Source organism: Nicotiana tomentosiformis, chromosome 8 (assembly GCF_000390325.3).
Source record: "Nicotiana tomentosiformis chromosome 8, ASM39032v3, whole genome shotgun sequence".
In the NCBI taxonomy this organism is placed as follows: domain Eukaryota; kingdom Viridiplantae; phylum Streptophyta; class Magnoliopsida; order Solanales; family Solanaceae; genus Nicotiana; species Nicotiana tomentosiformis.
In genome coordinates, this window is record NC_090819.1 from 16,536,142 (window position 1) to 16,549,564 (window position 13,423).

The window sequence follows — 13,423 nt, forward strand, 5'->3', positions numbered from 1 at the left end:
CCCACTTATCAATTTTTCCACTAATGTCTCGCATGGCGCGTTGCCCCATGCAGCGCACCTGTGTATTTTTTATCGAATTATTTTTCTATTTCAGCTAGAAAAAGGTGGTTTCATCTGGGCCCGACCCTACTTGGTATAAATACATGAAAAAATATTATTTTCTGGACTTTTGACATACTTTAGACCTAAGGAGGCTAAAGAGGAGTGGAAAGAATACAAGCATAAGGATTTCATCATTCCTTCCTCACTCAAGACCCAAGTTTGGATTGAATTTATGTTTTTCTACTTTAATTTTATTTGTGATGAATTTCTCCATATCTATGGAGTAGTTCCCTTTAGGGTTTGATGGATTTGGTGTATTGATGATTGTTTGTGGATTATAACTCTAGTTTTATGTATTGAATCGTTTTGGATGATTTATTTGTTGCATATATATTCACTAATTCATGTAATCAAGAGAGGCATAACGTGTGATATCCTTGCATTATATTGTTGGTTGAGTTCATAGATTCTTCTAAGTAATCGAAAGAGGCTAGTCGAATCATTGATTAAACCTAGTTAGGAGAATAATCAAAAGAGATTTTCCTAAAGACCAATCTACTACGCATTCTTGCATATCTTCACGTGCTTAAATTTGTTCATCTTGTGAGGTTAAGACTTAATCGAGAGAGGGGCTTTTGCTGAATGTTTGAACTAATAATTGAGTGAATTCGAGGGACTCACTTGAACATTAAAAGTGAATTATCTAGAGTTAAATCTTGAACAATTATCTTGCACCTATTCTATCAAAACCCTATTGTCTCCCACTGATAACTTTCTTTCTTATTCTTTGTTTCGATTGTCATTAGTCAATAACTTTAGATTTTTAGTTAATTTTCGTTAGAAATCTTATAAATCTCAAATGTTGATCATCTTGGATAGCAATCAAGTTAGAAACTATGAGAATACTGTTTAAATCCAGTCCCTGTGGATACGATATTATACTATACTATATTTGATTAGCGAGCATAATTCAAGTGTGTGTTTTGTGCTCATCATACTACGGGAAGTCAGTCGGACAAGTATGGTCAAATACTTGTGGCTAGGTTAATCACCTAATGTTGTTTCTATTATGTCGGTATTGGTATAGTGCTCCTGTTAAAAGTAAAACCTCACATGATTTTGGTTGAACTTAAAGGCTAAAGAAAATGACTTTGAACTATGTTTTACATTATTATTTCCTCTTTGTTTAACTTATAAATTGATATAAATGCTCCCTTGTCATATCAACGCTTTGTATATCTCTTAATCTTCTTTTCCTATCTTGTCCCACTATTTGAGGAAACGGTTCATGATTCATACTAGGCACGTGGAGCTCAGGCCCTTTGGCCAAATTTTCATTTCTGTTTTCAGGCACCGGTCCTAAGCAGTGAGAGCCCCGTGAATAGGACAAATTCACATCTCCAGTTTGTACTTTTGGTGACGCTACACTCTTACTATCATGGAGTAATATTTATTTTATGTTTTTGGGTCACCGAGGCTTGTCTCGGTCGACTATATTCATTCTGTGTCATAGAGATTCCATAGACAATAGTAGCTTATTCTTTTGTATTGTAGGCTATGGTTACTCATATGGCCTGCATAAATGAACAATCACATTTTATGTCTTTTATTTATTGAAAAGAATCATTTTAAAGGTTAAGTTTCATGCATGGATATTTATTGTTTAAAAATATTTATGTTTTAATAGACTTCCGCATGCAATAAGAGGGGAGCTACATATATGTTTGGTTCGTTCGGGTCGGATAGTGTGTCGAGTGCCGGTCACGTAGATCTTGGGTCATGACAACACATATCTCAACAAGGAGAAGCAGCTCCTGAAAGGTTGCTGCATTTCTGATTTTGGAGACTTGGAAAATTTTTCTGCCTTATCATGTGGTAATAAATTCAGTGTAACTAATTAAGTGTTTCATTTTGGTTGAAGACCTTGAAGAAAGTTACGTACGGTTGGGGCGGCTTTTTGGCTCATCTTTAATTTTTCAACGGAAAAGGTCCAAATATGCTCTTATACTATACGAAATTGAGCACATTTGCCCTTTGTTAATACTTTAGCTCAAATATGCCCTTACCGTCACATAATTGGTCTATATATGCCCTTAGAGTTACACAGTAGGCCCATATATGCTTTTTCGAAACGAAATCCACCCAAACTAATTAGCTTTTTCATTAATTATATTAAAATGTATTACAAACACTATTTTCTTTTTATTAGTACTTTTTTTTCTTTTCTTTTCTTTTTTTTTTCTTTTTCTTTCTCCCTTATCCAATTTCCTCCATTACTGATGTCTTCCCCACTTTTATCACCAATTTCACTTGACAAAACTCATAAATTCCAATTACTAAGAAAATTCTCCTATAAGAATATTTTTATAGATCATATGTTTTTCAATTTTTTAAATTTTTACTGAACATATATTTAGTTCTAAAAAATTTAACAAAGTAAGATTGAAATAATATTTATGTAACAAAAAATCTGAAAATCCAACAAAACCGAACAATCCAAACCGATATAATTGGTTTGGTTTGATTTTGATAAAAAAAATTAAACTAACCCGTTCCATGTACACCCCTAATTTACATAGTTAATAAAAAAAAATAGAAAATGTCCAGCTGAAAAAAGACTAACAACTCAAATTTATAACACTACAACTTGAACTCTAGGATTTTAATCATTAAATTATCTTTCTGAAAATAATTTAAATATTTTGATCTTTTGAGTATTGTTAAAGGTTGAGATATTTTTATTATTTTAAAATTTAAACCATAATTTTTTAAATAATTTCATTTCATTTATTTATGGGGCCATTGAAATTGGAACTTGATTACCTTATGGGAGAATTTTCTTAGTAATTAGAATTTATGAGTTTTGTCAAGTGAAATTGGTGATGAAAATGGAGAAGACATCAGTAATGGAGGAAATCGGATAAGGGAGAAAGAAAAAGAAAAAAAAGAGAAGAAAAGAAAAAAGATGAAAGAAAAGAGAAAGGTAAAGAAAAAAAGTACTAATAAAAAGGAAATAGTGTTTGTAATACACTTTAATACAATTAAAAAAAGAGCTAATTAGTTTGAGTGAATTCCGTTTCGAAAAGGGTATATATGGGCCAACTGTGTAACTCTAAGGGCATATATGGACCAACTATGTGACGGTAAGGGCATATTTGAACTAAAATATTACCGAATGACAAATATACTTAATTTCATATAGTATAAGAGCATATTTGGACCTGAAAGGTTTCTTACACGTAATTAGTGGCATTATATAGCACTTGATGAAAACTAAGTCTTATCCTGGAAATGGATAGTTTAGTCGTGTTGTAGACTACTTTTAGCATTGCTCATATTAAGTTTATAAAGGTGTTGCTAGCTTTAATACATTGGCGTGCACAGAGACTAATTCATGATTTAAATTTTATGGGTTCAAATTCTCAATTCTGTCACATTTTATCTAATCTAATGAGTTCAACATTTATTATTTATATATAGATATCTAATATTTTTTTGGACAAAAATACAGGGTACGTAAGCGAAGCTATGGGTTCATATTCACTCACCGGATATGCCCCTGGGTTGAGTTAAAGTAGTCTTATCCCTATGTCTCACTTTATGTGATAAAATTATTTTTAGTCTGCTCCCAAAAGATAACTTATTTTCCTATCTGGAATTGCTAAAAATTAGCATTCCAACTATTCTTGGAAACCCACTTTAATCAAATTCTTATCTCTCACGTCAATGGATTACTTTTCAAGATTACTGAACTAACTCAATAATAGAATATCCCAAATACTATCACCAAAATAATTATTTTATAAAATTGTGTACGGATAAAATCAGGGGCAATATTTTCCCTGATTCCCCAATAAGAAAACGAGAGGAGAGCACGGTTCGACGCAACTACAAGCAAGTCGAAGGTTCCCTCGTACCGGAACTCAGGAGGAGTGACCGATGTATCTAGGATCGGGCACAATGAAATAACGGATCCAGACCAAGTAAAGTTTCGAGACCTCGGAAAAAGAAGGAACAATTGGGCATGACAAGTAAGGAGCCGTAATATTCGACCTGAACCGGATATTACGACCCGAATCTCGCCCGATATCAACTGCGGATCGACATTTACCGAAAAAAGAAGATTTTTACCTTATTTAGACTTTTATTAGGAGTGAAATTCCCCTACTATATAAAAGGGAGCATTTTTTTTCATTTTAACACACTGTTGCACACATATCAAAGCAATAAAAATTTATTTTTGTCTTCTAGCTACTATTCAAAGTGTTGTTCAGTTATTCCCTTCTTTAATCGGAACCGAGCTTATATCAAGGTCCGATCGAGATCGAATTTCAATGTTCAACTTAAGATCACGCTTGATCGTCACATTACGATTGGTTTGATTGTTCATTCTTTCTTTAATTTAATTACTTGTTGTTCTTAGATCCTTCGTATTGAATTAAATCACGTATCTTTAAAACCGTGTACAAATCTAATTGTTACTCATATTTAAGGGTAAACAAAAATAACTATACATTATTTGATATAGACAAACAAAACAACAATCATAATATACTATATTATAAGTGGGAAGCTCTAAAGTTGAAATTATCGTACTATATTATAAGTGAGAAGTTCTAAAGTTGAAATTAAATTACCAAAATGTCCATCAAAATTTGAAAGACCATTTTACCCTTCCTTTAAACACTACCATTCTTATAATAGTTTTGTACCAAAAAGTAAATTTACATTCCAATAAACGACAAATATCTATAAAATTAAACTATTCTTTCAAAAAGTATATAAAAAATTTACACCTTATTGAATTCAAATTATGACGTACTCATTGATATAATATTATTTGGCAAACCGTTACACCTATTTGGAGTGTTTGTTCATCTTTTGTTTTCTTGTATTTGATGCATAATATATGCAATACTCATTTCTAATATATAAATAACTTTCATTTACAAAGTATATGGTAATTCATGATTAACAAAGTACATGGTAGGATGAGCAAGAAATTTAATTCAAAGCAAGATATATAAGCTAAGTGAAATAGAAGTCTATAATTATCTTGGATTTGAATGAATATTTTTCTTTTTCTGAAATTTTTGCCTTTTCCCCTATTTTTCCATTTATGGGCTACCTTAAAATAGCCAAAACTCATGACTTTTCAAGTTCTTTTTATTACGCCTTACTCTCTTCGTCTTCAAATGAATAATGTTGCAAACCTAAATAACACAACAATAATATTATAATGATTAAATATTGTATTAACATTGTAAAGCTCTTCCACTACTAGTGGTGTTCGTCGGTCGGTACGGTACGATATTTAAATATTTCGGTTCGGTATTTTCGATATTCAGTTTCTTAAAATGCTATACCAATACCGTGCTTAATTAAATTCGGTATGGTTCGGTTTTTTTCCTTTCGGTTTCGGTTTATTCAGTTCGGTAACTTCGGTTTATTCGGTTTGAATACTAACTAGTGCATAGAGTCATAGACGATAATATTCTTAATTAAAGTACTCGAAAGTACAAAACTAAAAACGTTTGTTGACAAAAGTTTTGTCAAAAACCAACAAATACCAACCCAGAGAGAGAAAACTGTACATAAAAAAATAAATTTGATCATTAAAAATGTCTTGTTACTTGCTTAGAGTTAAGATGAACTTAGGGAATAAAGGAAAGTAAAATTTTAGATTTCTTATATTTATGTTATTAATTAATAATATGTGTATTGTGTAATATAATATATATTTCGGTACGGTATCGGTATTTCAGTATTTTATTTTAAAATACCAAATACCATACCTAATATCGATTTTTTTTTAAAATTTAAACCAAATACCAAAATATCGAATACCAAAATTTTTGATTTCGGTACGGTAATTCAGTATTTACCAAATTACGCACGGCCCTTATCCACTACTCTTGATTAAGTTTCTGGACTTTGGTCTTTCTTTTTCCTATTCCTCCACACTACATAAGCATAGATTCTTTTCCAAAATCAATGCTTTGTCATGACTCTCTAACGAACTATGTATAGAGTGAAGAGGAGTAATCGTATAAACAACACAACATGTCACAAAATGGTATCATGCCTTATCTTTTACCTTTTAATTTACTTTATGCAATTTCTTCTTTCTTTTTTTTTTTTCCACTGCAAAGTATGATCTTCATAGTAAGGTTTCACTATGGCAACATTATAAACGTGTATTATACGTGTATTTGCTTAAGCGAGCACATGTGTAAGAAGTGGAGAATAATGCTGCCATAGTGAAACCTTACTATGATATCTCGCTTTAACTTTTGAATTTCCTGCATATCTGTGTCCTAATATAATTTAACTTATTTTATAACTCAAAACGTTAATATTTATCTGATTCTTAAATGTTTATGCTCACCAAGATACTAGTTAGAAGATATGGACCATGCTTGAGTTAATAAAAATCTAACTAGTTAGTGTCCTCCACAACTTAGCTAAGTAAATTAGTCCCATACAAGGACTTACGTTGAGGCTCTTAGATGTGTGAATGCTGAAATATTTTAGTTTTGAACATATTGCCAAAACCTCTCTTAAAAATTGAATTGAGCAAGTTTTCTCTTTAACTTATATGGATATTTACAAAATGGTACATACTGCATTCTAACTAGCCAAGCTTGGCCAAAACATCATTCAGAGTAGATACAGTTTCTGCATAACACTTCTTGGCTTGCGCGCTGTTCTTAGTCTTTGCTGCATAGTCGAGCTGAGGATATGTAAAGAAGAATAATATTAGCAAAACTAGAAAACCTGAATAATCCATCTGAGTATCATCACTATTAACATAAAGGAAAAATCTGAGTGCCATTTATGTCAGAATTTAACTTCTGTACGTTGCCTATGTAATATAATTTTTATATTATAACATCATCTAAAAGATAAGTAGTTTAACTTCTGTACGTTGCCTATGTAATATAATTTTTATATTATAACATCATCTAAAAGATAAGTACATGTGACTGTAGGAGCGGATATGGTGTGCTAACGACGGATTCACTTGAACCCATAACTTATCGACGCAGAGCAAAAATTTATTCATTAAAATTGCAAAAATAGTATATATGAATTCATAACTTTAAAAATTATAATGAGTTCAATACTACAAACCTTAAAAATTAAACTTATAGAGAGTTTAAATTCTGAATCCGCCTCTGTTTAGCTGTCCATGATAAATGGAACTAATTACTTAGAAAATAAAGGCAACAGCTAGTAGGGGTGGGCATAGTTTGGGCAAATCCGAAATCTAAACCGAAATCCCACTTTTTTGGATTTTTGGTTTGGATTTTCGGATTACAGATTGGATTTTGAATTTAATTTTTAAAAATTTTGGATTTCGGATTAGATATTGGATTTGGTACTTCGGATTTTTGGATATTCGAGAATCTGAAATTTTTATACTTTATATTTAGTCCATTATCCATATGCCAATAGTAATAAGTTCAATACCCTAATCATTAGATATTATCTCACAAATTCAATATCAATTACTAAGTTAATGTGAGAATACTTTCTATTTGGACATGTTTTTACTATTGCTACTTCTTATTGGCCATATTAATGTCTCTGTTGCATTTCCTTGATAATAATTTTATTACTTGAATACTTTATTTAGATGATTGCGGTGAGAATGAGGAAATTTTCAGGCAATTTAACACGAGCAATTCATTTGGATATTCATTTTTTGTGAAAAGAAGAAACATCTCAACTTATAAGCTCAAAACCGAAAATTCAAAATATCCAATCCGATTAATCCGAAATTGAACTTAAAAAATCTGATCCAATCCGAGTTTATTTCGATTGGATTTGGATTGTTCTTCAATCTGAAAATCGAAATTTTTATATCCAATATGAATTGCCCGAATGCCCACCCCTAGCAGCTAGCATACCACAACATGCTAAATTGCATCACTAATGCAAAAGATTATGTATAGTTTCAGTGTATGTAAGTAAAACCTTTTATGTAAACAAGAATATAAATCTCAACTTACATCGCTAATGGCCTTGAAGAGCTTCCCTGACAGTTCCTGGAGTTGTTTCTTCTCGTCTTTCGGCTTAGCAGAAATGACAGTCTTGAGATCATAACGAAGATATTCTGCCTTGAGACGAAGGTCATTCTGGACATAAGGCCAAGCTTTCTTGTCAATGAATTGTTTGACATTAATAATATCCTTGGCTGATTCCTTAGCTCTCTGTGCTGCCTGATCTGGTGTTAGTGGTTGGAGGTAGAATCTATCTTTTAATGGTAACTTAAGGTCTCTTGCTTGATCTGAGTTCAAAGTTCCAGCTGCCAAAAACCCGAATTCCCAGCTTGAGTGGACAAATTCAATAGACGCTAAAGAGCAGATTAGCTTTGCATACTCTTTTACCATTCTCTTTACTAATGAACTGTTGGATCATTCTCCTGCTTATGCCTCTAGAGACAATAGTACATGAATTGTAACAAAGACTCCATTTGAAGTTTAGGCTGCCTCTAAAAGTAGGAACAACATCATATGCATATACTTTTGCTAACTCACCCACCCCAAGTGTAAAAGTGTAAAAGATTGTTCTTGCCCTCCTCCTAGTTGAATTACTTCAATTCGGATGAATTTTATCAACAAAAAAAAGAAAAAGAGAGGAGAGGTTGGTCACCTAGTACCAGTTGGGTTATTTGATCCATTTTAACCTAATTCATATGGGCCCAACCAAAGTTTGGACGGATTAAGTTGTGATCCTTGTATTAACTTGATCGGATTTTAACCCGCTCAAAGTTGATAAAACTCGTCCATTTAGGGGGCAGGGGAATAAAAAAATAACCGGATTTATAATAGGTAACTGAAAAAATAGTAACCGTTTCAAAAGTAATCAAATTTTAGTCACTTTTTCATTTAAAGATAAAATTTGAACAAAAACATCCTTAAAAATCCGGAAATATTCCAGCATATAAGCATAATATGTTGGAGTTCGAAGTTTTTACACATGAGCTTTCAGCATAATGTTCTGAAGTTCTACCACAATATGCGAGAAGTTTATATGCAGGAGCTCCATAATCCAGCATATTATGCTGAAACTTTTTGTGTGCTAAAATTACAACATAATATGCTGGAAGTTTATATTCAGGAGTTCCATAATATCGCATATTGTAGTGGAACTTTTCGTGTTTAAATAAAATAGTGGCTATTTTTTGATGACTTCGCAAAGACCATCTATTTTTCAATTATCAGTCCAAAAACTGGCTAGTGTGTTATTTTTACCCATTTAAGACCTGTAGAATCAACAACCAATTGCAGCATCAGTACTACTAGACTTACGCAGTCCACCGGAGGGAGGAGGAGCGCCACCAATCTTGATAGATCTAGCTTCTGCAAAAGCTGATTGAGCAAATGACCCACAAACTAAACCTAAACCTGCAGCAACAATACCCAGAATAGCTCTGCGACTGGTTTCAGTCTCATGAGCAGATCCCTGCTGAGCTCTAATACAAAGACATGGTTTAGCTGCCAAGGAAATTCTACTGGTTTTTGGGATTCTCAAGCCAACTGAGCCACTGATTTGGAGACTGCCTTCCATTATAGCTTGAGAAGAACCAATTAGTCCGCCTATAGAAGCCATAGTGTGAGCCATATATATTGGGATCTAGTGTTTTGAATGTTTCTGGAAATGTTTCAGGCAAGAATGATTGAAAGAAAGGAAGTGTTTGGAATTGTATGTTCAAGTTTGTTATACTTGTGAGGTGAACCTTCCTTTTGGGATTTCTTGCTTCTGTGATATGAACCTTATCTGTTTTTAGTTTTATGTTAAAAAACATTTAAGATCATTTTTATATGTAAAAAGTTGAAAAATATTTGTGGAATTATTTTTTTCTATTCAAATCGATTATGTTGAACTATTTCCTTAAAAGTGAGGGTTATAAGTGTGGGGCTCATATTAAAGAAAAACAAAGAAGAAAATGGGAGGTACCTTAACTTTGTTGACAACTTTGCTGAAGAAAATGGGAGGCGCCTAATTTTATTTACAACTTTGTTGAAGAAAAATGAGAGGTGTCTAACTTTATTGACAACTTTGTTGAAAAAAATGGGAGGTGCCTAACTTTGTTGAAAAATTATAGGACTAAATCAACAACAAGACATCTTCTTTGTAGTAGTTGAATGACATCTCTTACTAGAAATAGAGGCCTCAATTCTTCATTTCAATCACACCAAAATAAGATAGAAGCAATAGAAGTTAGAGTGAGTAATCCACAGATTGTAGTTTGTGAGATAAATAGTGAGTGTGAGTAATATTGTAGTGAAGTGTTTTAAATAAAGAGTGTTATTTCTTTCAAGATTGTAGTAGTCTCTTGACACTACTAAGTTGTAATATTATAGTGGTTATATTGCTCCGCTCGAGTATTGTATTTTACCCATTAAAAGAGTTGGTATCGTTGTTACTCTCTTGTGTTATTATTATTTATCGTGGATATTATTCATGTGCGGGATTATTATTTTTCCCAACAATGTGGTATCAGAGCCATGTCAAATAATGGTACGTTGTATTTTCAGTACCCCGTCTCACAAAAGATAATTATGAGAAATTGTATCTACGTATGAAAGTCATTCTTGGCTCTCAGGATGTGTGGGAAATCGTAGATAGAGGGTATGCAAAACCCGATAATGAGGAAGCTTTGCCTCAAAATGAAAAGGATGTCTTAGCAAAGACAAGGAAGAAGGATCAACAAGCCCCCATGCTCATCCATCAATGTCTGGATGATTCCATGTTCGAGAAGGTGGCAGATGCTACCACCTCAAAGGAAGTTTGGGAGATTTTACAAAATTTTCTTCAAGGAGTTGACAAGGTGAGGAAGGTAAAACTTCAAACTCTAAGGGCTGATTTTGAAGTTTTAAAAATGAAAGAATCCGAATGCATTTCAGATTATTGTTCAAAAGTGAAGGCTGTTGTAAATCAATTAAGAAGATATGGGGAGGACATAAAAGATGTCTATGTGGTAGAAAAGATCCTTCGCACTTTAACACCTAAATTTAATTTTGTGGTATGTGCTATTGAGGAGTCTAAAGATTTAGACTCTATGATGGTAGAGCAATTGGAGGGTTCTTTACAGGCCCATGAAGAAAAGATCAAGAGGAGACAAGAAGTGTCATTGGAGCACCTTATTAAAACTCAAGCATCCTTCAAAGATTATGGAGGTGAAAAGAGCTATCGAGAGAATGGACGAGGACGAGGTCGTGGCAGTCATGGAAGAGGAAGAAGCAACGCTAACAACTTCAACAATAAAGTTAAAATCCACCAGACATTCAGAGGTCGTGGGCGTGAACATAGAGGATGAAGAGGATGTGGCTACCACCAAGAAAATAATGGACAAAGGTATGACAAATCAAAAATTGGGTGTTATAATTGTCATAAATTTGGCCATTACTCTTGAAAATGTCGTAGCAATGTTGAAGAAAAAGCTAACCTTGTTGACGACAAGAAAGAAGAAGTTGCGTCAACGCTGTTGATGGCACTCAAGGAAGAAGATAAGGATGATTGCAGCTCGTGGTATTTGGACAATGGAGCAAGCAATCATATGTGTGGATGCAAAGAGAAGTTTATAAAGATCAATAAAACGGTGAGAGGTAATGTGTCCTTTGGAGATACCTCAAAGATTCAAATTGAAGGGATATGTATGATTCTGATCTCCTTTAAAGATGGTAGTCTCAAGTTAATTCAAGATGTTTATTATGTCCCAAAATTAAAAAGTAATATTTTGAGTTTGGGCCAACTTCTTGAAAAGGAATATGACATCCACATGAAAAATATGCATCTTTGTCTTAGAGATTCAAGTGGAATTCTAATTGCTAAAGTGCATATGGCTAAGAATAGATTATTCTCTCTGAATCTTAAGACAATTGATGCAAAGTGTTTGAAGGCTAATGTGCAAGATGAATCATGGTGTTGGCACATGCGATTTGGGCACTTAAATTTTGAAGCGCTCAAATCAATGGGAGAAAAGAACATGGTGCATGGGATACCATCAATAAGCCATCCTAATTAATTGTGTGAAACTTGTCTTCTTGGAAAATATGCGAGGAGTTTTTCAAAGGAGGTCATGTCAAGATCAACCAAGCCGCTTCAGCTTGTTTACACTGATGTGTGCGGACCAATCAATCCACCTTCCTTTGGTAAAAGTAAATACTTTCTATTTTTCATTGATGACTTTAGTAGAAAGACTTGAGTTTATTTCTTGAACCAAAAATCTGAAGCTTTGGCTACTTTTAAAAATTTCAAAGTACTTATAGAAAAAGAAAGTGGCTATGAAATAAAAGCTTTAAGGTCCGATAGAGGAGGAGAATTCACTTCAAAAGAATTTAATGACTTTTGTAAATCTTATGGAATTCATCGCCCTCTAACGGTACCTTATTCACCCCAAAAAAATGGAGTTGCAGAGAGAAAGAATCGAACAATTCTTAATATGGCTAGATGTATGTTAAAAGCTAAAAATATGCCCAAGAAATTTTGGGCAGAAGCTGTATCTTGTGCAGTTTATTTGAACAACAAGTCTCCAACAAAGAATGTTAGAGATCAAACCCCTCAAGAAGCATGGAGTGGAAGAAAGCCAAGTGTCAAGCACTTGAGAATCTTTGGGAGCATAGCCTATGCTCATGTGCCACATCAAGGAAGAGCGAAGCTTGACGATCGAAGTGTCAAGCATGTGTTTGTTGGCTATGATATGAGTTCAAAAGGCTGCAAGCTATACAACCCAAGTAGCGGCAAGATGGTGGTAAGTCGCGATGTTGAATTTGATGAAGAATTGGCATGGAACTGGGAAGCTCAGGATGAAACTTTATATGATTTTCTTCCATACTTTGGTGATGAAGAAGAACCAGAGACCGTGGAACTTGTACAGGATACAACTCCACCTCCTTCTCCAACAAATATTGCATCTCCCTCTTCTCAAGAAAGTTCAAATGAACAACCGCAAAGGACAAGGAGTATTCAAGAACTCTATAAGGACATAGAGGAAGTTACTAATTTTGATTTTTTATATTGTCTCTTTGCTGATAGTGAACCAATGAACTTTGATAAAGCTGTTGAAGACAAAAGGTGGAGACAATCCATGTAGGAGGAGATCGAGTCAATAGAGAAGAACAACACTTAGGAGTTAACAGCACTTCCCAAGTGTCATCGAGCAATTGGAGTTAAATGGTTATACAAGGCAAAGAAGAATGCTGATGGAGATGTGGAGAGATACAAGGCACGACTTGTGGCTAAAGGCTACAAGAAAAGGCAAGTCATTGACTATGAAGAAGTCTATGCACATGTTGCCTGCATGGAGACAATTCATTTGCTTATCTCTTTGGCGGCGCAAATAAAGTGGAAGATCCATCAACTAGATGTC

General features: G+C 33.5%; 2 protein-coding genes across 2 annotated transcripts; one reads left to right on the forward strand and one right to left on the reverse strand.

Annotated features, from left to right (window-relative positions):
- Positions 1 to 6,587: 6,587 nt before the first annotated feature.
- LOC104085081 (oxygen-evolving enhancer protein 3-2, chloroplastic-like) lies at positions 6,588 to 10,073 on the reverse strand. The gene is made up of 3 exons (XM_009589034.4): positions 9,360 to 10,073; positions 8,058 to 8,353; positions 6,588 to 6,775 (listed from the first exon to the last, which is right to left on the reverse strand). Exons 1-3 carry the CDS (start codon positions 9,670 to 9,672, stop codon positions 6,677 to 6,679), a joined length of 708 nt encoding a protein of 235 aa, XP_009587329.1. The 5' UTR covers positions 9,673 to 10,073; the 3' UTR covers positions 6,588 to 6,676.
- Positions 10,074 to 10,633: 560 nt separating this feature from the next.
- On the forward strand, positions 10,634 to 13,100 carry LOC138897117 (uncharacterized). The gene is made up of 5 exons (XM_070183074.1): positions 10,634 to 10,882; positions 11,124 to 11,409; positions 11,490 to 11,660; positions 12,702 to 12,986; positions 13,090 to 13,100. The coding sequence occupies exons 1-5, from the start codon at positions 10,634 to 10,636 to the stop codon at positions 13,098 to 13,100; spliced, it is 1,002 nt and encodes a 333-aa protein (XP_070039175.1).
- The last annotated feature ends 323 nt before the right edge of the window (positions 13,101 to 13,423 follow it).